Source organism: Cyanistes caeruleus, chromosome 9 (assembly GCF_971803275.1).
Source record: "Cyanistes caeruleus chromosome 9, bCyaCae1.hap1.1, whole genome shotgun sequence".
In the NCBI taxonomy this organism is placed as follows: domain Eukaryota; kingdom Metazoa; phylum Chordata; class Aves; order Passeriformes; family Paridae; genus Cyanistes; species Cyanistes caeruleus.
The window spans coordinates 24,509,754-24,534,687 of NC_141709.1; the positions used below are offsets into that span (position 1 = coordinate 24,509,754).

Sequence of the window (24,934 nt, forward strand, 5' to 3'; positions counted from 1 at the left end):
TGAGGGAAGCAGGGAGTTATATACATATAACCTTGTTATATGTTTAAGCAAATAGTTCTTGCAGAAGCAGATTCCAGCCAGAGCCAGCCTTGGCTGAACACACGTCTCCTTCCTGTGGTGTGGTGGTGATGGGATGGGAGGGCAGCGTCTTGTTGTCCAGTGCTGGTCTGAGCTCTACAAGAGCCATCATTGGAGTCTCAGCTCTGATGTGTTTTGGTGCAGGAATGGATGGGATTGGTGCCTGGGCTTCAGCAGGAATTCCTCTCTCAAATTGCTTGTGTACTCCATCATGCAAGTGTTGGGTAGAAATAAGGGACAGTGGACGGGGCTGTTTGGTTCACCCTTGCAGCTCATCCTGGGCTTTGCATCTCCAGGGTTTCTCTCTGGTCCCGCTCACCATTCGCTCTTTCAGGCCCCTGCCCTCTCCTGCTGGGAGCACACGTGTGTCCCACAGCCCCTGTCCCTGCTGGGGACCACCCCATGCTCTGCAGAGGGCTGATGGCAGTGAAGCAGTGAGAGGGATGCCAAAGCTGGTGAGCTCTGTCTGGGCTGCAGCCTCTTCTAGACAGCCAAAGATTTGGTGTAGGCAAGCTGGGCTCAAAGAGGGGCTTCAGAGTGGCAGCATCTTTAATTAGGCGAGGGGAGAAAAACCCTTTTCTTTTGGACTGCTGGCAAAATGTGGCTCTATGAACAGGAGCAGCATGCCTGGCGGCACACACTCAGCTTTATTTTGCATCCATTTGCTCTCCTCGGCAGGCTGCCGCCTTCCCGGGGTGCTGGCTGCTCAGCCTGCCCCGCTGGGGCGGGGGGGCCAGCTGCTGCAGGCAGGGGGAGGCAGGGATGATGTTCCCTTCGCTTGGCAGAGCCAGGGTAATGGCTGTGCTGCTGCAGGCCTGGAGCACTGACACTGCGAGTGCGTTCAAGTAGAAAGGACAGCGGGAGACATCCCGGGGGTCCTGCTGGAAGGAGGCTGGTGGTTGCCAAGGGGCCGTGGCCACCGCTGCCCCCGCCATGCCATTGCTATGGACACGCTACGAAGAGCAGAGCAGGAGTATTTTGCAGCTTTCTGTTTCCCCAGCTGCGATGCAGACCTCTCTCAGCTCTGTGTGCTGAAGCAGACTGGCCCTTGGAGGGCTTCTGTCTCCCCATGGAGCCCCCAAGAACAGGAGGCAGCACACTCCTGCTCTGGGATCAGAGCTGTGTATCTGGGGCTCATGGTGTCACCCCATAATGGCATGGACACAGCACCTCTCTGCAGGGTAGCCCATGTTAATGTATTTACACAGCGCAGTGAGGGAGACAGCCTGCTGGCACTGGGCTCCCTGCAGGAGCTCTGAAGGGTGGGAGCTGGGCTTGTAGCAGATTCTCTTCTCTTGCACTACCTGAGTGCAGCCTAAGATCAGGTGCCTCTGCTTGGCTGTAACTCTCCTTGGACTGCTCCCATTCCACCTGACAAAGGAACCAGTGTGGGATCTCTGACCCGTGTCTTTTGGGCAGGTTGCCCTGCACCAGCACAGGTTACTCGAGGGGCTGATGTTGCTCCAGTGACTAAAGCCTGACAGGCTTTGGTCACAGCTTTTTGGAGCAGGGAAGAGCCATTGTAATAAGCTTGAATTATTTTCAGCCAAGCAGAGCTGATGTTGGAGAAGGCTCCTTCCCCAGCCAAAGGGCATAGCTGACAGCCGGGCTGTTTACCAGCTCTCACATTACAGGTCTAATTGCAGAGAAGGCAGGTCTGGTGTCAGCCACCCGTTCAAATTGGAATGCACAAAGCCTCCCTGTTAGATGTCACCCGATTTCATGCCTTCTGCTTCTCCCTCTTGGCACTAATGAGTTCCCCTTGTCATCTCCAGTGCTTCCTGATGGGCCTCAGGGTGCTGGCCAGAGTGGTCAGACTAAAGTCCAACAGCAGCTGTTGCTGGTGCCTGGTCTGGCATGAGGGCAGTGTCTCCTTGCTGAGGAAGAGCATGCTGGGTGTTCAGGTACCCTTCTGCAGGGCATGAAGGTCTTGCAGTCTCCTGCCCAATGCTCTTAGCAGAGGATGGTACTCAGTTGATGTGCATGGTAGGCCAGGGAGAGAGCCTAGTCTGCTCCCAGGGGCTTCTGCTGCTTTGAGGATAGTTAGGATGGTGCCAGTATTTATGCCCAGCCTTGGAGGTCCTCTGGAAGGGACCCCCACGTTGTGTAGAGTACTGGATGGGGTGTGTTGTTGGGCATGTGCTGCCTTTCCTTTCCACCTGGTGTCCTGCATGCAGGCAGAAACAGCCATGCTTTTTTCAAGACCCACCACAACTGGTCCCCTCCCAAGCAGGGTGTTTGCAAAAGGGGGCTGAGATAGTGAGCATGTGCTTTTTCCCAGAATATTCTTCTGTCTTCCAACAGCTTGTAGCATGAGCTTTCAGCATTAACTTTGCTTCCATCCTCTGAATTTCTTTGTGTAGTTAGTAGACTTTTTCATCTCGCCACTCACATTCTCTCCCTGAGGTGCTGAGCAGTGGAGGCTCCAGCATGTCCTTGGGGACCTTTGCTGGAAACCTCTCCAGAGACTCCCTGCAGGAGGAGCAAGAGGAGCAGGGCTCTGAGCTGGTGTTGCTGGGTGTGGATGCCTCTCCAGAGAGCTCACTGGTGACTGTGGGGACTGCGCACAGGGCGGAATATGAGGGGTGCAGGCAAAGCGCTGGGTTGGTGGTGGTGGTGGGAGAGCTGTCCATATATCTGGAAAGCTGGCCCTGCATGGAAAGGGGTCTTGCAACCCAACTGCTCTCTGTTCCTCTTAATGCAGGGGTAGTAACATCTCCCCAGCACAAGTGTTGAGGGGAGCAGCTATGATAGTGCTCCCTCTTTGCCCTTGTTACAAAGCAGCAGCTGGGGTTTTTTAGCCTAGCCAGTGCTGGAGTTCTCTGATGGGATTGTGTGCAGGATGTGTGTGTGCTGGAGGTGTGTGCAGCATTGGTATCTGCTTGCACCTCAGCTCCCTTCTGGGCTTTTCCCGGTTGCTCACTCCTCTCCATTCTGTTGGATGGATGGAAACACCAGAGGTTTCTGGATTGAAGCAGATCCTGTTAGCAAGATCAGGCCTTAACCAGCAGCCCCAGCCAGGTGGAGGATGTGCCCTCAGCTGCTTCCCAGCAGGCAGACTGTGTTTGCCAACTCTTGCTCTGCTGCCCTGCCATGGTCCCAGTGACCTGCGGTGCTGTGCAGGTCTTGCCCTGCATGTGCATTACTCCTGGGACTCACTGTGGTGTGCCTGGAGTGTGCACAGTGCCATGCTTTGCCTGGCAGTTTCCTCCATGTGAGACTGGTGTGCAGTGGCTCTGTGGCCAGCTCAGGTGAGCAGCTGGGGAGCTTGTGGGTCAGAAACCCAACCCTGGGCCAGGTCCATCCTGCAGACATGGTGAGATCTGTGTTTTACGAAGCTTGTTCAGGTTTAGAGATTCGGGCTCCTGTGTACACATTGTGCCTTGTAATGTATCATGCATAGGGATTTTCTTCTCCCCACAGTTTTCTGAGCAGTAGCACTACTCAGAAGAAATTAATTCATTAGGAAGTGCATGGAGGTGCAAAAATAGAGGCTGGGTAGAGGTGGGGAAAGATCCTGGACAAGGGAGCATGCAGAAGGGCACTGCTCGTTTCACCTTGTGACAGTGCCCAGCAAGCAGGGAAGGGAAAGAGTGGGCTGTCACCATTCTGGGAATCTCAAGTGAGATTTATTTGGGAAGACAAATAAGCAGCAAGCTCTGATGGGAGCAAGAGACTGAGCCAGTAATGGGAGCTCCAGCTTCAGCCCTGCTGCAGGATGACTCAGTCCTTAGCACAACAGCAGGGGTAGGAGCCAGGTTCCTACCCCCAGGAGTGGCTGAGCTTTTAGCACATCTGCAGCTGCTGCTCTATAGTGAAGTAAATTGTGGCTTTGCTTGGAAGGGATGACAGTGCTTACCTTTGCCCCAGCAGCTGAGTGATGCTTCCTGCATCCAAGTCCAAGATAACTGGGAACAGAGCAAAGGTTTGGCTAGTTACTGAGAGCTCGTGGTCTTGCTCTCTTGGGATAGATTTCTCTCTCCCATGTCCTGCTTATGTAGGGTTAACTTTCTCTGTGTCAGGATGCATGTTTTAGTGGGTCAGACACTGTCCCTCTGCAGCCCATGTTGGCTGGCTCCGTCTCCTACGACGTACTTCATAACCTCTTTCTTACAAAGAGGTTATCCTCATTTTCCCCTGTCACAAAGTCTTGAACAGTGGTGATTCAAATTATGGCCCAGGCAATGCTGACTCTATGAAGTTCCTGCCATATTGTCCTTCTCTTAGGTCTCACGCTGGGAAGCAGCAGGAGGCACAAGCACTTGCTTGAGACGCTTGTTCCTGTGCCCCAAGCTGCCAGTTCTGCATGCTTAAAAATAGGGTTTAAATCCTCTCCTTGGTACAAGAACCACAAGAATTACATAGAGCTTTTTAGAGGGGGAGGGGGAGGCTATTTGAGACCTGGAGCCAGGGTGGGAACACAAAAAAATCCTCTGCACCTGCTGCGATCATCCTCTGATGTGTTGGTGGGGTGTAACGGGTGCCTGATTGCCCGACAGGTGCCATGGATTTTCCTTGCTCCTGATGTGTGCAGTCAGCAATTTGAAATGAAACATGCTGTGCCAGGCAGAAATCCTCACTGCTGGGAAGATGGAGTTCAGGCAAGGGGTAGTTATTCCCTTCCTTGTATGAGGACATCACTGGTTGCTGGCTGTACCCACTCAGGATAAGTAGCTAATTAAGGTTGGGATTCATGTCTGTATAATATTCCTCTGCAAATAAAGTCTTGTAGCCTGTGTGAAGCTGTTCATGTGGATCTGAACTATGCAAAGCAGTAACTAGATCTCACAAAGCTGCAGGAGCAGGTAAGTGATGTTTCACTTCTCCGTATGGAGAGATGCACTAAGCAGCACTGCACTGTCACAGAAAGTGGTGGCAGAGGCAGGATTGGATGCCAGCTCTCTTGGCTCAGCTGTAACTGGGTGGGTTTGGGAATGTTTTGAAGGGGCTTAATGGAGAGATGAATCCCTGAACTTAGTGACTGTGGGTTTTCAGGACTCTTCATAACCTGACAAAGATCTGCAGTGGCTCTTGCATTCCATGGGCTCATGGACTCAAGCTGTGGACCACAGCACCTTTCAGAGAGCAGGAGTGAGAGGAAGGCAGGAGTGCTGGTCAGCACTTACACTTGTCCCTTACAGCACTTACTTGTCCCTTACAGTCCACATGTGGAAGGAGGGTCTTGTGCCCACCCCAGTGATGGCACATTAGCAGGGAAGCAGGCAGATTCAGCATGAGTGAAGGTGAGGATGAGACCTGACTAAGGAAAAGGCATTTCTAGAGTGAAACATGAGAGGACGGGAAGGTTTCTTTGCAGGTCCTCTCCAGCTGCCAGATCACTCTTGCTTCACTGGGACTGAGAAGAGGGAGGCCAGCTACCACAGGCTGCCCTGGGGAGGGGGGCTGGCTGTGCAGGGCAGCCTGGGCACTGGGCTCCATCCTAATGAGCTCCTGGTAAGCCTTTCCCAGGCAGGACAGGCCATAGTGGTGCTTCTCAGCTGCTCTAGGGTGTTTCCCTCTCTCTTCCAGGCTCTCCATCAGCTGTATTATGACCCAAACATCGAGAACAAGAACTTGGCTCAGAAATGGCTGATGCAAGCACAGGTGTCCCCCCAGGCATGGCACTTCAGCTGGCTGCTTCTCCACATGGACAAGGTGCCTGAGATCCAGTACTTTGGTGCCAGCGCTCTCCACATTAAAATCTCCCGCTACTGGAACGACATCCCGGCTGACCAATATGAGAGCCTCAAGTCGCAGCTCTTCACCCACATCACGCGCTTTGCCAGCGGCTCCAAGATCGTGCTGACCCGGCTGTGCGTGGCGCTGGCCTCCCTGGCTCTCAGCATGATGCCAGAGGCCTGGCCCTGCGCCGTGGCAGACATGGTGCGCATGTTCCAGGCGGAGGACTCCAATGTGGACGGGCGGGCGCGGTGCCTGGCGCTGCTGGAGCTGCTGACGGTGCTGCCCGAGGAGTTTCAGACCAGCCGCCTTCCACAGTACCGCAAGGGCCAGGTACGCAGCGTCCTGGCGCAGGAGTGCGGCTCTGTCTTCCCTTTGCTGGAGCAGCTGCTGCAGCAGCAGGACTCCCCGGGTTTCATCAAGCAGAAGGTGCTGAAGTGCTTCTCCAGCTGGGTTCAGCTGGAGATCCCGCTGATGGACTGCGAGAACCTCATCCAGGCAGCTTTCACCTCTCTGCAGGACCCAGAGCTCTTTGACACAGCAGTGGAGGCTGTGGTCAATGCCATTTCCCAGCCCGATGCCCAGAGGTAAGGGCAGCCCCTCCTGTGTGCTGCAGACTGGTGCTCCTGGACATCAGTGGGGAAACAGGGTGGGAAGGAAAAATCTCGGGCTTTTTTCTAGCTGTCATTGGCTCTGAAGGTAATGATGAAAGGGTTTGGAAGTGGGAGACTTTCAAAAGCAGTTGGAGGCTGTTGGTTTCTCATGGTCGGTCCTGAAAGGCTATGCACTGATGGTTGACTTGCAGGGACCATGAAGTCTTGGGCAGCTGCAGCCCATGTCCACACTGGCCTCTGAGGCAGACGAGGATGCGTTCTTCTGGCTCCTCATGTCAGATCCTGCAGCAGCCAACCAGAGAGCAACTGCCTGACTCCTGCCAGCAGGAGTTCAGAGACCTTCCTCTGCCTTGTGCTGCTGGTCCAGCCAAGGAGTTGATTCAATGCAGAGATAATGAAACCAGATCTGTCATTTTTTTCCCTCCAACAGCTCGTGCCAGCCAAGGACTCATCCTTTGTCTGTGGCCATGGCTGCCCTGGGAGCTGTTGAGCTGGTCCTGCTGGGGCTGCGCTGTGGGGCTCCAAGCTTGTCTGCTTGGCTGCATTGCCTGAGCCTGCTGTCAGCTCTTGGGACCAATGCCTGCAGAAGGGACAGTACATCTCCAGTTCCCGTGGCCACATCCCTTCCTGGCTGCTTAGCAACCTTCCCTGAAGAGGAGGGTTTCCTTGAGGGCTGAGCTGAGCTGCTGCCACTGTGCATGCCCTGTGCATCGCTGCACATCACGCAGGCTCCGACCCTCTGCAGCGGTGGGAATGATGCTGCCACTGCAGTTGTGAGCCCTGGTCCTCCCCTTGGTTAAGAGCAGGGGCAGCCTGCAAATTCCCCAGCTCTAGGGCAGCCTGGGGCTGTCCTTTTCAGTGACAAGGAGCTGCATCTGTGGGCTGCAAATCCTGGTGCACAAAGGGGCCCATCAGGATTTTAATGTGTTGCCACAAACCGTTTAAGGTGACCACAAACCGTTTTTTCTTGTGCCTGGCAAAGGCTGTGGACCAGCTCAGACCCTTGTAGCAGGTCTGGGGCAGAAACTGAGAACGTGTGAGAAGGTCACCTGTAGTTCTGAAATGTTGGACTAGGTCTTACTGCTTTCCATTTCCCTTGAGTCTCAGAAGTCCCTTGGCCATGATTCCATACCTTTGTGCAGGAGCCTGGCCCTACAGTGCTGCTCTTTGATTGCATTAAAAGGCTGAATTTTCTGTTGAGCTTTCAAAGTGAATTATGGAGAGAAGTGTGACTGACAGTGGGTTTTCCTCTCTGTTTCTGTGCTGACCATGCAGTTTTTGGCCCCATTCAGACCTACCATGCTGGCTGCTCCCTTACAGAATCATCAGTACTTGCTCTCCATCCTTCTTTCTGGAGGCATCATCAGCCATGTAGAGCGCCCTCCAGTCTGTAGGCATGTGGGCAGTGGCCAGGACAGGGCAGGCAGCTGGCCTGAAAAGCTACCCAGTGTGTGAGCCTGGTACAGCTCCTGCCCCGTGTGTGGGGACAGGCAGGCATTGTCACAGGGATGCCCTGCCAGGCGGCGTGTGGTGTCAGCTGCTTCCCAGCCCTGGTGGGTGCTCTCCTCTCCTTTTGTTTCTTGTGTCCACTATAATGTGTTCTTCCTCCTGCTTCCCCTAGTGCTAGCTGTCCCACCCCTCTGTCACTCAGCCAAAGTGGATCCAGCTCTTTCCCAGAACCTCCAGGGAGTCTCCTGACCTTTCCCTCTCTTATCTTGATAGTCTGGGAGATCCCTGCTGCTTTTCAGCTGCTCTCTTCCTCCATGGTCTCTTGCCTGTGTTTCTGCCGGGCTCTTGGCTGCAGGCTCGGAGCATTCTTGGCACTAGGCTGCTGGCATGGTCCTCTCCAGAGATTACTAGTGCATTGCTCCATGAGAGCAATGTCTTGGGGCTCACCACTTTGCCACCAATTCCACGAGTGCTTTATACACTGTGTCTTTCTCCCCTCGCTCCCTCCCAGCTGTCTTCACTGACGTTTCTGCAGAGGTGATCATGCAGGTGTGCTTCTGCCACCAGCAGAAGTCTCAGTGTCTCATGAACTTGGCTTCTGACTTTGAGGGTTAGGTGGTTTGTGGCTGATCTTCCCAGGGGAGCACCACCTTATGAGGCAGCTCTCCTACCACAGCACCCGTGTCCAGGTGAGGGCAGGTGTGACCTCGTGGGTAAGGACCACATGGCCTTGGTGCTGCCTTACTCTTGAGTAAGTCACTTGTGCTGGCAGCTCCCATTTCCCTGCTTGCAAGGAGCAGAGTGGTTTCCTGCCTCCGAGGTGTTACTAGAAATGATGCACCAGAGATGTGTAGGTGCAAAGTGTTTGATCTCTATACCTGCCAGGTGGGTGGGAGCCCTGTGAACCCAGAGAAGGGGACATGCTGGGTATTGCTGGAGTCTTGATGCTGCTCTTCTATTAGGACATGGCATTCCTGAGAAGAAACCTTGGAGGCTGGGTCAGGAGCTGGCACTGGAGCATCTCTGAGCACACCTCTGCTCTTGAAAGTGGTGGGAAGCTCCTGAGTTGCCAGAGGGGAGGAATGGAGATACTGTTGCATCTCATTTGCAGAGGAGAGACTTGGGCTGTATTTTCCATCTCATCTGAGGATTATCCCCTCAGCTAAGTGGGTCAGAGTTTGGCAGCACATGCTACAAGGGGAGAGCTGGCATGTGGCACTTGACCACTTGGCCTTCCTGTAGTGCAGTGGGTAGCACTGGAGTGGGGAAGGGACCTGCTTGTGGTGTATGGCCATGGTAGGAGTTACGGAGCGCTGATGTTGGACACTCAGTGTCCTTTCTGAAAGCAGCAGGGTGCTGCCACAGTAGTGGACTTGGCAGGATTGCAGGTGTCTGTATGGGGCTGCCTGTGTACAGCCCATATGTTTCTGGTCTTGGCACCTGGTGCTGAATTTTTGGAGAGGAATTTCACTTGAACAGTTTTCCAACAGCTTCATTAGAAACAGGTTTTCAATAAGATCGGGTTATTATCTCATCAAGATGTAGCTCAGATTTTGGATCAGGAAGGATGAGATTGTCCCGTATGTCCATATCTCCCCTCTACAGGTTCTCCCCCATAATGGTGCAGTTTGCAGAGGGTTGTGGGGAGAGCAAGAGTAGGTGCTGGTCCCACAGGGGGAGCTGCAAATGCTGCAGTTCACTGGGCTTTGAGAAGGGACCAGACAAAGTCATGAAAGCAAAAGTTGTTCAGCTCCTAAATACCAGGATAGCAAATCTTGCTCTGGAAGGCTAAGACAAATCACTGCAGGGAGCTGCATGGGCAAGAGTCACCATGTGACTGCCATGTTCATATACTGTTTTCATAGGCATTCAGTTTCTAGCTGCTGGAAACAAGCTGGGCATCCAGGGCTTTTCTGAGCTGGGATGGTTCTGTCTTCTTCTTGACAGTGGTGTGGGGGTGGGAAGTAGTGGCAGCAGCACCTCCTGGGGCAGGCTCTGTACCTGTTCAGGGGTGTGGCATCAGCTGGTCCCTCGGGCTGGAAAGCAGCACTGACCAGGTGGAGTGACCTGGGGCTCAGTGCTCCTAGGTATGGGATAGAGCAGTGCATCTTTGGCTGATCTGGCAGGTCTTGGGTGACTGGTTAAAACAACTCATCTAGAGCAAGCATTTCCCTCCTGGCTAGGGACCCTTGCATCCAGGATGTCCTTGTGTTTGCAGAACAGTTAGCAGAGCAAGGTGGTGCTCAGAAGACACAGTTCACTTTTCTAGAAGTCTTCAATGATATGGGATTGCAGTATGGAAGCAAATCTGGGTGGTTATCTCTGTTGGCTGTGCGGGGATTCCAGAGGATCAGTTCAGGTCCTGGCACTGTGAGTATTTCAAGGTAACTGGCAGAAGCAGGATCCTTGTCAGAAAAAGTCATAAAGCCATAAAAACATCCCTAGGGTAATGTGAACCCAGTGCTGTGGAGGAGGGATGGCTTTGCCTTACACTGGAGCAGTGGAAGGTTCCCTGTGGCTTTTTGTCTGAGCACTGCCCTGGCTCCCTTGGGCCTACCCTGCAAGCAGCATTGGTTCCTAGGGAGAGGAGCTATTGAATTTCCAAATTCTCCATCATCACATTGTTCCCGTGCTGCCAGATACATAACACACAGGGCATCAGAGGCTTGGAAACGGCTTATGCAAAAATAAACCCTTTGCTGTGTGATTTTCTCTGGGGGAGAGGGTGAGAGGAGGATGACCCCCAACAGCACAGAGGGAATGCTGGGATGACAACTGGGATTGTAGACACCTTGTTTCCTCTGTCTTCTCTTGCTGACCCAGAGAGAAAGCTGTCACCACCCGCGCAACTCTGTCCCTGCACTGGTGGCACCAATGGCTTTGTTCCCTCCTAAATCATCCATAGCAAAAGCCACCCCGCCACTCAGGGGTGGATGTGTGGCTGTCCTGGTGTCAGCACTCACATCTCTTCCCCAGGGTGGGCACAGTAGAGCTGGAATCACGTATGCCTCCCACTCCAAGCATCCTTAGCCCCGCACCTGCGTGTAGGGGGCGGGCAGAGAGCACAGGCTGCGGCTGCAGATAACACGCCTGGGCGGGCAGAGAAATGGCAGGGAAAAGGCAGGCTGCTCATCAGCCTCCAGCACGGCCTCTCTCCCTCTCTCCGGGGGCCCTGGGCTGCCTTTCACCTTGGCTGCCTCCTTCCCGTTGCCTTGGTTACCATCCCTTACAGGCATCAGGGGAAGCTGATGTGCGGGATGGGATGTGAGAGAGCAGCGCCGCACTGGGCTGTGGCAGTCGGGATGTGCCGAGCGGCCAGCATTGTCCCTGGCTGGGATTCCCCAGTGGTGGCCGCCCAGTTCATCCCAGATTTGGCCCACAGTCTGGATGTGCCCAGGCTGGAGAGTCGCATGGTTTCCCACTGGCAGATCTGGGGGCTGCGAGCATGGTAGGAAGAGCCCCCGGCTCTGCCTCGCGGCTGTTCTGCTCCACATCGATGCTGCTGTGTGCAGGCACAGCTCACTCAGAGCTGCTTGTGGCAGTGGCAGCTTGCAGGTGCTGGCAGGTGTGGGTGGGCAGAGGCAGGGGTCCACACCGTGGTGCAGTGCAGGGTTTGCCCAGAGCTGATGGCCACCAGCTCAGCACTTCACTTGCAGAGGCTCTGCTGCAGCAGTGCTCGAGGCTGCAGCTTTTGTCCTAATGCCACAGGCAGCAGGGAGAGCTCATGTAAGCAGTGAGGGCTCCGGCGTGCATCCCATTGCACAAAGCAGCCTTCGAGTAGGGAAGGCTGGGCAGGAGCTCTGGGAGAGCATCAGGAGGAATGGATGGCATGGCAGCTCATGCCAGGGAGGTGATGCCTGGCACTGATTCATGCTGTGCTTACAGGTATGTGAACACCCTCCTCAAGCTCATCCCGCCCGTGCTGGGGCTCCAAGAGCAGCTGCGCCAGGCAGTCCAGAGCGGGGACATGGAGACATCGCACGGAATCTGCCGCATCGCTGTGGCCTTGGGGGAGAACCATTCCCGGTGAGTGCTGGGTGTGGTCCCTAGGAGGGGGAGTGAGCTTGGAGCAGCCTGCTCTTCCCCACATGCTGCTTTGTCCAGGGCCTGTCCTGCACCCAGTGATGTGTCAGGGCAGAGGAGTTGGGCTTACAGCAGATATGCCACTCTGACCATGCTCTCTGCTTCCCAGAGCCCTCCTGGACCAGGTGGAGCACTGGCAGAGTTTCCTGGCCCTGGTCAACATGATTATGTTCTGCACTGGCATCCCTGGACACTACCCCGTCAACGAAACCACCAGCTCCTTGACCCTCACCTTCTGGTACACGCTGCAGGTCAGTGACTGCTGTGGACAGCCTGCCTGGGCTCTGCCCTCCAGGCATGGCCAGAGGCACCAGTGCCTGGGGACTGGGGTCAGGCCTGGATTTAATTGGTCTCAGGGATTTCTGATATCCTCACTCCTTGCCCTGCACTTGCAGCTCGGGCAGGGCACATACCTAGGAAATGCTGGCCCTGTGGCTGGCTCTTCCTGCCACAAGTCCTCCTTAGAAGTGTAAGCCATCCTATAAGGGCCTCATTACCCAAACTATTTAAAACTTCATGTTAATTTTTTTTCTTTGCAGCAGACCTGGTTGTTTAGCTCCTTGGTGCATGCCTGCAGCAGGCAGGAACAAGAGTATGGCTCTAGTGGCTGCACAGTGTGGGGTCCCTCTTCCAGGGTCAGTGTTCCCTGTATCAGCAGAGCATCCCTGCCACACTGTGCTCTATTTTTAGCTCCCTTTCATCTCTCAGCTCCATTCCTCTGCAATCCAATGTGGCGTGGCTGAGCGTGGGCAGGGAGGGGAGCGAAGTCAGTGCCGTGCCAGCAGCTCCTCTGCTGCATGAGGCCAGGCTGGGGCTCCCACCACCTCTTGCTGCTTCTCCAGATGGGTCTGAGATTACAGGTGCATGCAGGAGGGTGCTGTGCCCAGTCAGTTCTCTCACAGCAGTCTGAGGCACATCTGCTCCCAAGGATAGGACATGGCAGGACACTGCCACCCCCTATAATGATGCTGTCTGAGGGTCCTCTCAGATTCTGGGGCTTCTGGCATCTTGCCTCCAGATAATGCTGCCACTGCAGAAGGGCACAGCATCAAGTGGATCTCAGGGAGCTGGAAATGCAGCCTTGTGACAGGTTCCACCAGCCCTGGGAGATGTGCCCGAGTCCCCTATGCAGCAGACATATTAGCTCTATTTTCCTTTCCCTGCAACATCTGATGTATTTATTCCTCTTCCTGCCTCCAGGATGATATCCTTTCCTTTGAGCCAGACAAGCAGGCGGTGTACCAGCAGGTCTACAGGCCTGTCTACTTCCAGCTGGTGGACGTGCTGCTGCACAAAGCCCAGTTCCCCTCTGATGAGGAGTATGGCTTCTGGTCTTCAGATGAGAAGGAGCAGTTTCGGATATACAGGTACAAATGGGAGATTTGGATTTGCTGGATGCAGGTGCTGATGCAGGGGCAGTATTATGCCACCCTGGAGACTGAGTGCTGTATGATGATGCAAGGAGGGACACAGATGAGATTCCTTCCATCAAGAGCTGTTTTGGCTGTGGTGGTTATGTGAAAATGAGCTGGTTTGGCTCATTTGGCAAAATTTTGGCACAGCACCGGTTACCCTGCCCAAGTGGCCATAGGATCACTCCATTGGTTGGGACAATGTGCTTGTATGAGCAGTGTCTGTGCTCTGGAGAGAAAGTGATGTGTCCACACTTGGAGCTCTCTGCACGGGTTGGGGACAACCTTTGGAGACACCTGTGTTCTCTGCAGGGTGGATATCTCTGACACACTGATGTACGTGTATGAGATGCTGGGCGCTGAGCTCCTGAGCAGCCTCTATGACAAACTAGGACGTCTTCTGACCAACACGGAGCAGCCGTCCACGTGGCAGGTGAGCAAGGGGACCCAGGTGCCAGGCCAACAGCTACCAGCCCTCAGGGACCTGTCCTCACCCTCAATGGGGCATTGAAAGCAAAGGGACATGACAGAGGTGAGGAGCATGAGCACCTTGCCAGCACACAGGCTCTCTGGAGTATGCTGTGGAGAGGAATGGGTCTTCTGCCTCCCTGTCCTTAGTGCTGCCAAGGGATCAGACTCTTCAGCTACTGTGGGGGTGCTGAGCTGGTGCCTGGAGCTGGGGTGGGGTTGGGCATCAGGGGTCAGTGCGTGGCTCTGACAGTGCCTCTCCCACGCTGGCAGCACACGGAGGCCTTGCTCTATGGCTTCCAGTCCATTGCTGAGACCATCGATGTAAACTACTCCGATGTGGTGCCTGGACTGATCGGCCTCATTCCCCGGATCAGCATCAGCAACGTGCAGCTTGCTGACACCGTCATGTTCACTATCGGTGAGTGGGCTGGGCTGGGGAGTGAAAGCCTCTGAGACCATATCTGCCCAGCAATACCAGTGGTGGAAAGCAAAGCTGGGCTCACGCAATGCAGAGAGCAAGAACCTGTGGTGCAGTCCTGCAGTCTGATCCCATCTGTGTACGCAGGGTCCCTGTCTGAGTGGCTGGCTGATCACCCTGTCATGATTAACAATGTGTTACCACTGGTGCTCCAAGCCTTGGGCAACCCTGAGCTCTCCATCTCCAGCGTCTCCACCCTGAAAAAGATCTGCCGAGAGTGCAAGTACGACCTGCCGCCTTATGCTGCCAACATTGTCGCTGTGTCACAGGTAGGAGCTGGATGCAGGTGAACGTGTGGTGGTGACCTGGGATGTGCTCTGTGCACACCTTTTCCTTTGTAAGGATCAGGACAGGGGGACAAAGGAGCAGCTCAAGGCATCTTGCGTGGTGCAGGAGATTTCTTGCCTGTTTTGTTCATATGCTAGTAAACCCAGGTGGCAGGCCCTGCATCCTGCTGTGAATGTAGAAATGGCAGCGACTGACAGACACAGCTGCCAAGGGGTCTGCTGGGGTTGCACATGGGTGTCTGTCCTTCCCCCAGGGTTTTGTTTGCCTTGTTGGGAGCAGCAGCCTGCCAGCTGTGCACCTGCCACACTGCTGGTACCGCTGCTGGGCATCTTGGAGGTGTTCAGACCTCTCCTTGGAGACTGAGCTGATCCCTGCAGTGCTGGGGCAGCTTGTCCCATGCTCTGTCTTGACTCTCAAGATTTGGGGCAGATGAGGCACTAGGAGAAGGGCTGGACTTGGGCATGCTGCCAGGATATATATATATATATATATATGTATATGGAAGCAGAGAGAGGAAGGGCTCTTGAAAGCATCTCTGCTGTTAGAGCCTAGGAAACACTGTCACTGGAGTAAGAAAACCCTGGCTAAGGTGGACTCCTGAGCAATCCTGCTGCAGAACCCATCCAAGCCAGGAGCTCCCCTTGCTGGGTGGCTGAGTGGGCTGGCTCAGGGGACAAGAATTTTAGTTCTTGCCTGCGACAGGTTGTGGGGAGCACACGATGTTGGTCTGTGCCCACACTCATGTTAGTTATTTTAACTTCCTGTGTCAATCCTACCTCCTGTTGTCAGTCCTGCTGCCTGGAAGGGCCTTTCTGCAGCACTCACCCTCCTCTTTTCTTCTCCCTTTCCCTTTGACAGGAGGTGTTGATGAAGCAGATTCACAAGGTAAGAGAGGCTGACTCACACCTCTGATGGTTCTTCTTGCCCCCCATGCCCCCTTAGTCATGCTCAGCTGAAGACACAAAGCTGTCCCCAGAGGAGAGCTCAGCACTGCATCCGTGGTGTGCAGGATCAGGAGAACCTGCTGGCTGCCTCTCGCTGCGCTGCTGGCCTTCACTTCACCCACACAGGCTGGGGTTGTGCTGGGAGGGTATGTCCCCTAGAGAGGGAGGAGGAGGCTTAATTCTTGCAGTTCCCAGTCTCTCCAGACCCAAGGATACCAAGATGACAGGCATGTTTTCAAGAGGAAAGAGGGAGATAAGTGTAAGAACTGAGTCCCAGCCTTGGCTGTGACTATGATGAGCTGGCTGAGACAGGCTTTGCAAAGGATGGTGTGTCAAATTAGGGTGAGTGATGCCAGCATGGAGATCTCTGGACACCAACTGGTCTTTCCTTGGCAGGTGCTGGGAAGAGGCTAGGTGTGCTGAAGCCAGAGCTCCTGTCCCCTGGGAACAGAAGCTGTTAGGGAGCTGTTCCCCTCTCCTGCAGTGAGATGCACCTAGAGGGACCTGTATAGAGCAGCTCAGGAGCTGCAGCACACCCAACTGGGACCCTGGCAGCTGTCAGAGCATGGGCTGTGGGTCAGGCAATGACCTGCCCTGTTGTGTCTTCTCTGTCCCAGACAAGCCAGTGCATGTGGCTGATGCAGGCTCTTGGTTTCCTGCTTTCTGCACTGCAAGTGGAGGAGATCCTGAAGAACCTGCACTCCCTGATCACCCCCTACATCCAGCAGCTGGAAAAGCTGGCTGATGAAACGGTGAGTGCCTGTGTGCTGCCTCCATCCAGAAGTGGTTTCTCCTGCTGGCTGTAGCCCTGGGGCTGCTGTGCTGCAGCAGCACTCTTAAACCTGGGCTCAAGGGAAAGTGCAGTGCAGGGAACCCCTCTCTGGCACTTTGCCTCTGCCAGTCTAGATCCTCAGCATCCCAAAGACATGACTATGGTTGAGTAGTGCAGTCTGTGTCATACTTCGGCTTTATTTTCCCTGGCAGCCCAATCCCTCCAACAGGCTGGCCATCATCCACATCCTGGGCCTGCTTTCAAACCTCTTCACCACCCTAGACATCAGCCACCACGATGACGACCATGAAAGCACCGAGGTCAAAAATCTGCCAGTGCAGCAAGGACCCAACCCAGTGAGTAGAGCGATAGTTCCATGTTCTCTGCCACAGACTGGCCAGAGCCTCACAGCTCACTGCAGGAGAGGAGGGGGTTAATGGGGAATGCAGCATGTGCCAGCAAGAGGGTAGTGCTAGTCTATTCCAGCTAAAATTGCTCCTTCAGCTCATCCCACCACTCCTGAGGTGGATAGAGGTGACTTGCCTCTTGGATGCCTCTTGGCTAGGTGCTGCTCTGGAGGATGGTCTGAGTGCTACTTACCAACTGTGAGCTGTGCCAGGCTGCTTCAGAGAAAAGCTGTCCAGCTTTGCAGAGGGGTGGTGCCTGAAGGTTTGAGTCCAGGCCATGCTTAGTCTTGAATCTCCCCTTCTCAGTGCCATGGGGACCAATTGTCTTCAGTGTCTCTCATTCCTTACAGGTGGTGGTGGTTCTGCAGCAAGTCTTCCAGCTCATACAGAAGGTTCTCAGCAAGTGGCTGAATGATGCCCAGGTGGTGGAGGTAACCAGGCTTCACCTGTATACTGCCTGCAGCTCTGCCTGTCCTTGCTGACCTGAGTGGGGAACAGCAAAGAACAGACTCTGGGTGGTGGCCTGTGAGAGGGATGTCTTGCTGGGTTATCTGGACCAGTGCTGCTTGCTGTCACCAGCAACATCAAGTCATTCTTGTCTGTTTTGTTCCTCCATCAGTTCTGCTTCTTTCCAGTAACTGAGGTCCTGCCTTGAGCAGGGAGAAGAGATCTACCCAATCTGTGTTCCCTAAGAGAACAGCTCTGTTCTGAACTGGACCTTTATCATCTGGTGCTTGTCCAGTTTATTCAGTCCAGTAATGCCCATGTGCAATGTCCCACCAGCCATTTCTGCCTGGCCCTTGGGGAGCTCTCCTGCTGCGGTGGGAATAGTGGTGTTTCCTGGTCACTCTGAGCATCCTGTGCTGCAGAGCAGGCCACCAGTACCAGAGCAGGTCTGAGCCCTTTGCCTGGCTGGTCCCTGTCCTTGCTGCCAGCTCTTTGCTCCCCTGGAATCCATCCATTAAGTCCTGGGAGATGTGCATTGCTCATGCAGTCCCTCTTTTCCCACAGTCTGTCTGTGCCATATTTGAAAAGTCTGTGAAGACCCTCCTGGATGATTTTGCCCCCATGGTGCCTCAGCTGTGTGAGATGCTGGGGCAGATGTACAGCACCATACCCCAGGTCTCTGCCATTGAACTCACCCGGCAGGTACGGAGCTGTGCTTGGGTGGCTGGGGATGTGCAGGGCCAGCAGAAGCTTCAGTCCTTCTCTCTCTTTTGCAGCTGGTTCACATCTTTTCTTATGAGCCTGCCCACTTCCCTCCCATCAAGGCCCTCTTCTTGCTTGTTACCTCAGTCACACTGACCCTGTTCCAGCAAGGTACGTAGGATGAGCCCATCTTCGCGCTGGGGCTGTTGTCAGGCTTTTGCATGCATGGAGTCTGGAGGCGTCTTACCAGGAATGGCTGTTTTCACTCCTAGCTAAGCTAATTGGGGCCATCTCTGTTTCTTGGATTCATCCCAACCCCTGGAAGGTGGGTACCTTCCCTGCAGGCAACAGAAGCAGGAAATCCCTGGGTGCTCTGTGCCTCTGTACTGTTACAGCAGCCCAGGCTGGATATCAGGTGCAGCAAGGGTCAAACTGGAACTGCAGTCCAGCTTGGCAGGGAGGCTATGCCCACAGGAAGTTCTTGGGGCTTCTCTGGGGACCACTGCTACTTGTAGTAGCCTGAAATCAAGCCCTCATGAGCAGAAGAATGTGTGTGTGAACAGCTGGGAAATTACTTTTTCAGAGTCACTGGTGGCCACCGAGTCCCTGCTGTAATGCTGAGGATGCTGGTGTCCTCCTGCATGGCAGGGGCCCCTCTGTGACTCACTGCACACCCTACAAAAAGCAAATGGAGTTAGAACAGGCTCCTTTGCACCATGGCTCCCCTCAGCATATTGGTGACCTGCCCTGTGACAGAGACAAATGTACATTGGAGCTGCTGGATTTGGTCCTTCAGCATTACCACATGGCCCCCACGGGGTCTTATCTTTTGCTCACAGCTGGGTGTCAGGTAGGGTGATTCTGTCCCCCAGCTCAAGGCTCAGAGCTCTCTAGAGAGGTGGGGGGAGACATGAGGAGCCCTGCTTCATCATCACGCCACGGTCTGAGCAAATCCCATTGTGCTGAGGTGTCACTGGGGTCAGTGACAAGCAAACCAGGCTTCCCCGCTCGTGCCGGTGGCGTGTGGATGTGTCTATGCTGGAGCCCTTTTGCCTCGGTGCTGGGGAGCTGGCAATGCCTCCAGGCAGCAGCAGGCACGTCTGCAGGAGGAAAAGGGAGGGGACAGAGCCTGAGCTGTGCCAACACGTGGATGCAAGCTTTGCTCAGGCAAGCGGCTGTTCAGCTTGGTGTGTGCTCAGGACTGTCCCCTTGGGCAGGGGGTCAGCTCTCTGAGCAGAGCCAGCCCCTTCTGCTGAGCCCACGTGTGGCAGGAGAAGGGGGCATGCCTGAGCCTACAGGGGCCAAGAAAAGTGTGCACAGTCAGATGCCAAGGTAGGGTGAGTGGTGCTGGCACAGAGATCTCTGGGCACTGAGCTGCTCTCTCCCATGAGGATGCTGGAGGAGACCTCCAGGAGGGTCCTGGACTCACCGTTCTGGAGAGCATCTGGGAATGGGGTGGGAGGGTGTCTGTGCCAGGGTCTCCTGAGCAGCTGATGCTGGTGACAAGCATGTGCACGCCTGAGCCCAGCCAGGCCTGTCAAGCATTTGCTGAGGTGTTGTCGTTCACTTGCAGTTACCTTCCAGGACCAAACAGTGCTCTGAAGACCTGCTCAGTCCCCTCAGTGCAAAAGCTATAATTCTCCTTGTGGAGATGGTGCTCAGCTAGCCCCTGCTCCTCCTTCTCTTCCTCCCCAAGGAAACGAAGATCTCCTCCTTGGCTCTGCAGCACCCAGGTGCTAGCTGGAGACCCTGGGGCTTTAGACCCTTTCCTTTGCAGTTTCTTTCTGTTCTTGGGTTCTCCAAGTTTCATGATTTTTTGTATGTTTTGTTTCTTTAACTTGCTTCAAGCTGCTCATGTTGCCCATCCCCTTCCCCACACACCCCTCCTCCCTTACACTCCTGTTTTCACTTGTAAATTCTTTCTGTATCACATAACTATATGATGTTGAGTTGCTGTTTGTATGATTTTTCTCTTAAGTTACATCTTTATTATATTTTAGGGCCCAGGGATCATCCTGATATTGTTGATTCATTTATGCAACTCCTGGCACAGGTGTGTTTTAGTTTCTTATTCATTCACTTTCTGTTCTCTCTCTTTCTCTTTTTAATTCAATTTAAACCTATTTTTAGCTTTCTGTTGACAACGTTTTTTTTTTCCTTTTAGTTGAATATCGAGTTTCTCCATCTGTTTCCGTGGAAGTTGAAAACAAAACATTCTCCTTTAGTTCTGGGTTCACACCATCCCCAGGGCAGTGCCCTCCTTTGCAGGGCAGCTCCAGCTCCCACCCCCTTGCTGGGCTGAAGCTGGCATGGGGCGCTTGGTGCTGCTGCTGCAGTCACCCTTGGGTGACAGACAAATTAGAGCATTAAGTGGATGTTTTCCAACCCATTTACCTGCCCTCTGATGGGTCCTCTTGAGTGGGGACAGGCTGAGCTGGCTGCCCTGCCCAGGGGCTAGCAGGAGGAAGCCCCTGCCCTCAGGAGCAGGCAGCTGCCAGGGTTTGGCTCTGAGCAATGTGTTTGTGATGGCATCTGGATCTGGCAAGAGCCACATTGCCTCCTGCCCCAGCAGCCTCTCTGGGTGGTGGCAGTTCCTGTGCAGGAGCTGCTGGCTCAGCAGTGCACGGGGACAGTTTGCATTGACGTGGCAGGGGCTGCAGGCTGGCCCGTGGGCTGGCACTTGTGTGGGCTGGCAGTGGGCAGGCAGGGCCAGTGCTATGCTGTGTGTGTATATACTCCTGCCCAGTGTGCTCCTCAGCCCCCCGTGGCCCTTGAGGGAGAAGCCCTGATGTCCTTCATGTACACAGTGTCCCTGACAGAGACGTGACACCTGCCCACTTACCCACAGGGTGGGTCTGTGGTGAGGAGGGGCCTGGCAGAGTTACTTTCTACTCTATCTGTAATGGGGAGACCTCTAACCACACATGCTGGACCAGTGGCTGTGCAGGAACACTCACCCAAGCTCCTCCCAGAGCTGTGGCTATCCTACCCTTGCTGACAGCCCTGGGAGGGTGCCTGGCACGTCCTGGTACTAAGCTGTCAGACCCCTCTGATCCTTCCATGGGTCTTGAGGGTTGGAGTGGGCAAGAGGGCTGCACCTGACCTCCCCCAGGCAGGGTCTTCTCCTCACAGTTCTGACCTTGATGCCCAGAGCCTGCTGAGACTCATTGCATCACAGAGCCATATTGCAGTCTTTTCTTCCCTGCTTTTCATCTTGAAAGATGGAACATAAGGCTATCAGACTTCTGCTCTGCTTTTGGTTTTGGAAGCTGTGACCTCTTAACAAGGGTTTTGAACATGATGGGAGGGTGGTAAATGGGGTCTGTGCATGAGGTTCTTGGTGGTGTCCTCACTGCTAGCAGAACCTCCATTTGAACACTGTGCCTAGTTTGGGGCAGAACATTCCTGTAGATTTATATCAGAGACCACAGAGAAAAGCATGTGGGAAGATGGCCACCTTGTACACATGGTGGGGAGGAAAAGCTGATGGGAGCCTGCGGAGCTGCATGAGGCTTGGAATGTGTAAAAGGTAATGTGCCAGTTGTAGGTAAAAAACCCTTTCCTGTTCTCCTTGAGGAGGAAATCATGGTAAAGGATCCAGGTCTGGCAGGAGCAAATCTTCCTAAGAGGGCAGGGAAGCACTGAAAGATCATATGGGGAACTGTTGTTGCAAGGAGTTTTTCAAAGGACCCAACAAGCCCATTGCTCTTGAAGGGTAGGTAAAAGTGGTCCTGCCAGGGTATAAGGCATTAGGTGACTCTGAAAGACTCTCCCAAGGCTACTTGTTATTTCTTTGGAAAATACTGAATTTCTCTCTGGCTTGGGTTTCTCCTCTGTGTCTGGACACAGAATATTTGTTCTTTCTTGGAGAGAAAAGTGCAACCATGCTGCACTTTCATGGGGTGTACTGTGAGACCAAACACCGCCCATCCAGGGTGCTGGGAATCTGTTATACTCTGTCCTTCTGGGCAGGATCTGCAGGCAGTGCTGGGGCAATGTGCTGGCAGCTGGTCCTGTCTCGTGTGTGGATCTCCAGATACCCTCCAGAGGAACTCCTGCAGGAGCAGCTCAGAGGCTCCAACCTCAGTGTCTTCTCCATCTTGGATCATTGTGAGACTTCTGACATCATGCTGCCAGCTTGACACCACCCACTCAAGACCTGTTGTTTTCCCAGGCTTTGTATTCCTGAAGCCCCACGGATACCAAAGGATTCCATGTCTGTCTTCTCTCTTCACGCATAGAAATTAAGGTTTCCTCTTCCTTGGCCTGACCCTTCTCATAGACTGATGATCTAGTGAGGTGCTTTAAAATCCATCAAGAACTGGCCTTAACATCCCTGACTGACTCCTTGCTCTCAGGACTTTGAGGGCCATCTGATGGCAGAAATGGGTCCAGCCTGTCCTCTTCTAGAGGACCATACTCTGTGGTGATGCTGTTGAGGATTTTTAGATTAGAGGGTTAAACTCAAGAGGGAACTGCAAATCTCTTCAGACCAGATTTTTGTATGGTGAGAGCTGTATTTTCACTCACCCTGCTCTGCCTGCAGACCCCTTGGCAAAGTAATGCATATTCCAGAGCAGCAGTGAATGTGGACACAAGAGTTTGTCAAGGTGGAAACTTTCCCACTTCCCTGACCATCTGTTTTTGTGGCTGATCACCTTGGTGGAAATACCGTCTTCCCTGTTTCAAATTTGTCTGGTTCCTCTTTGCAGGCACAGTTTCTGCCCTCTCTGCCAGCAAGTACTGTCCTACCTTCTGATAGCTCTGTAGAAGCTCATGAGGCCTGCATCTCTGTCACCAGTACACAGGGAACCATCTCTCTCTGGATTCCTGCTGACTTTATCTTCGGGCTTGGTTGCAGCCCATGGAACTGCCCCATTGTTGCAGCTGATCCTTTTGCCACAGTGTTAATTGGCAATCCACTCTTGATGGCTGGCTTATCATGGGAGCTGCTGGCTTAAACCAAATTACAAAGTTATAGTACTCAAAGCTAAGGATAAAATAACCAGTCTGCCATAAGGCTGCACAGAGCAGTGCCAGCATCCTGTTCTCAGCTGCTCCCTCCTTCCTCTGCTGCATGCTGGGATTGGTGCAGAGCATTGCTGCTGCAGTGCCCAAGGCAAGCATCCCACCTGGAGGGTGTGGGCTCAGTTCCACCCATGCAGCTGGAGTGCCTCTGCCCAGGACCACATGGCCATGGTGGCTGGGGCTTGCACCCAGATCTGCATTAGCAAAACCAGGCAGGTTCTGAAGTTGGGGAACCAGTGGGTATCATGTGTGCTCCCGGTTGCAGGTAGGATTTTGGGACTCTCCAGCCTGGCATTCCACCTCATTCACCCCAACCCCGGCAGGGCTTCTCACTTGCACAGACCATGGGAGCATTTTTGTGACTTCCCCTGACAGATCCTTGGGGCTGTCTGCCTGCCAGGGCTTCACCAGGTAGAAGATGCAGAGTTGACCTCCTGTGATGGCACAGACAGTGCTTGGCCAAGCACAGCCAGCTTCATGCCCACCTCCCTTCATGGTCTGGTCCAGGCTGCATGTGGCAGTTGTTGAGCTCTGCCTCACCCACTCCAGCCAGACTCAGAGAACCCCATGGAGGACGTGTTCAGCATCCCCTTGCTGAGGCTCACCGCTCCTGCCTGGCCAGCCTTATGTGCCCTTTTCAAAGGAGGAGGCTCTGCTGTGCCAGCTGTGGGGTTTGGGAAGAGATTGGGTACTGGATACTAAGGCTGTGTGTTCTGGAGAGCTGCAGGAACTGGCGGTGCAGTCCCCACTGCCCTCTGTCTGCTGGAAGAGTTCCATGCCTTTCTGCCTATGAAGAAATGGGCACAGAAGAGCCTGCTCTGAAGAGCTCTCTGATGGTGTCTGAGCTGCTGTGGAGAAGAACCCAATGTTCCCTCTTCTTGGAGAGCAAGTGCTTATCTCCGCAGTGGCTGCTCATGCAGAGGATGGGAGGGGGGGACGTTTGAAAACATTTAAAGACCTGCCCCCATTTGATCAGAGGTGCTCTGGCAGGAGACAGGGAAGGTGGTCTGGCAAGAAGAGGTCCTAGAGCTGGATTAGGGTTCCTGGTGCTAGGAAAGAGTAGCTGAACATACCTGGTGTTGGGAAAGAGTAGCTAAACCTATCCGGTGCTGGTTTCTTATGGGAGAAGCTCCACGGGGCCCATTTTGTGGGGGTAAAAAGCATCTCTCTTTACATTAGACATGTGCATATGTGCCTTGGTCTGCATTGGGCTTGCACTCTGCAAAGTGTGCTATGGGAAGGAGCTGTCCCAATCGTGGCATACTTTTCTCCGTGGCACTGATGGAATGAGGAGCAGATGCTGCAGTGAATCTGCAGGAGAACTTGGGAGGCTCAGCCTGCAGCAGGTCTGGTTGGGCTGGGAGAAGCACCCTGCAGGTAGGTGGGAAGACTTGTGCCAAATGGAATACTTGTAGCATGCAGGACTCAGGTTAAAACCCATGGATGGGCAGGGTAGAGGAACTTGCAGCTGGGTGGTTATCACGGGAGCCAGCTGCCCTTGAGCAGCATGCTGCTGGGGAAAAGGCTCAGTCCCTGCTCTGGAGCTCAGAGTAGAGCCCCAGCAGGGGTAGTCTTCCAGGGCTAAAACTATAACATCTCTTGCAAGCTTTGTTTGGTCCTGTATGGGGCCAGCTGAACAGCAGCAGCCTCAATGAGCGGGTATGTTGATAAACCATTGCTCAGCCAGCAGTTCACCTTCTGCTACTGCTGCCAGTGGCTCAGGAGCGGTGGTGCACAGCCTGTATATACACACACAGGTATAATGTGGCCCCTGATTGCCCCATGAAGTTCTCTGCTTATATCCAGTAGGGAGCAGGTCCCTGTAATTGTGCCATCTCCACCTGGTACAATGATGGCTTCAGTGCCCAAAACTGAATCCTCTTTTGCAGTGATAGAAAAGGTCAGAAAGGAGATGGGGTAACTCTACTCAGTTTCTTGTTTTCCAGCATCTGCACTGGGCAGATGGCTCTGGACTTTCCCTGGAGAAGATGGGGTGGGAATTAAGTCTGTTTTGCACCAGGTAGAGACCACAGGGGCAGATGGCCTTGTGTCCTGGGTGCTGTTGATGGAGAGCTGTCCTGC

At 54.0% G+C, this 24,934-nt stretch overlaps 1 protein-coding gene across 6 annotated transcripts in view; it reads left to right on the forward strand.

Moving 5' to 3' along the window:
* The window catches only part of IPO13 (importin 13), a 31,322-nt gene that overhangs the window by 3,913 nt on the left and 2,475 nt on the right, over positions 1 to 24,934 (forward strand). For 2 of the 6 annotated variants that reach the window (XM_086902347.1, XM_086902344.1), the window contains exons 2-15: positions 5,608 to 6,344; positions 11,706 to 11,846; positions 12,013 to 12,154; positions 13,104 to 13,270; positions 13,628 to 13,748; positions 14,057 to 14,204; positions 14,352 to 14,533; positions 15,411 to 15,437; positions 16,114 to 16,248; positions 16,481 to 16,624; positions 17,026 to 17,106; positions 17,687 to 17,824; positions 17,899 to 17,995; positions 19,825 to 19,877. In XM_086902347.1, coding sequence (XP_086758473.1) covers positions 5,608 to 6,344; positions 11,706 to 11,846; positions 12,013 to 12,154; positions 13,104 to 13,270; positions 13,628 to 13,748; positions 14,057 to 14,204; positions 14,352 to 14,533; positions 15,411 to 15,437; positions 16,114 to 16,248; positions 16,481 to 16,624; positions 17,026 to 17,106; positions 17,687 to 17,824; positions 17,899 to 17,995; positions 19,825 to 19,877 — 2,313 coding nt within the window. Of the gene's footprint in view, positions 1 to 4,528; positions 4,884 to 5,607; positions 6,345 to 11,705; positions 11,847 to 12,012; positions 12,155 to 13,103; positions 13,271 to 13,627; positions 13,749 to 14,056; positions 14,205 to 14,351; positions 14,534 to 15,410; positions 15,438 to 16,113; positions 16,249 to 16,480; positions 16,625 to 17,025; positions 17,107 to 17,686; positions 17,825 to 17,898; positions 17,996 to 19,824; positions 19,878 to 24,934 lie in introns of those variants that run through there. The other 4 variants (XR_015290523.1, XR_015290522.1, XM_086902345.1 and 1 more) reach the window with 3 other exon arrangements.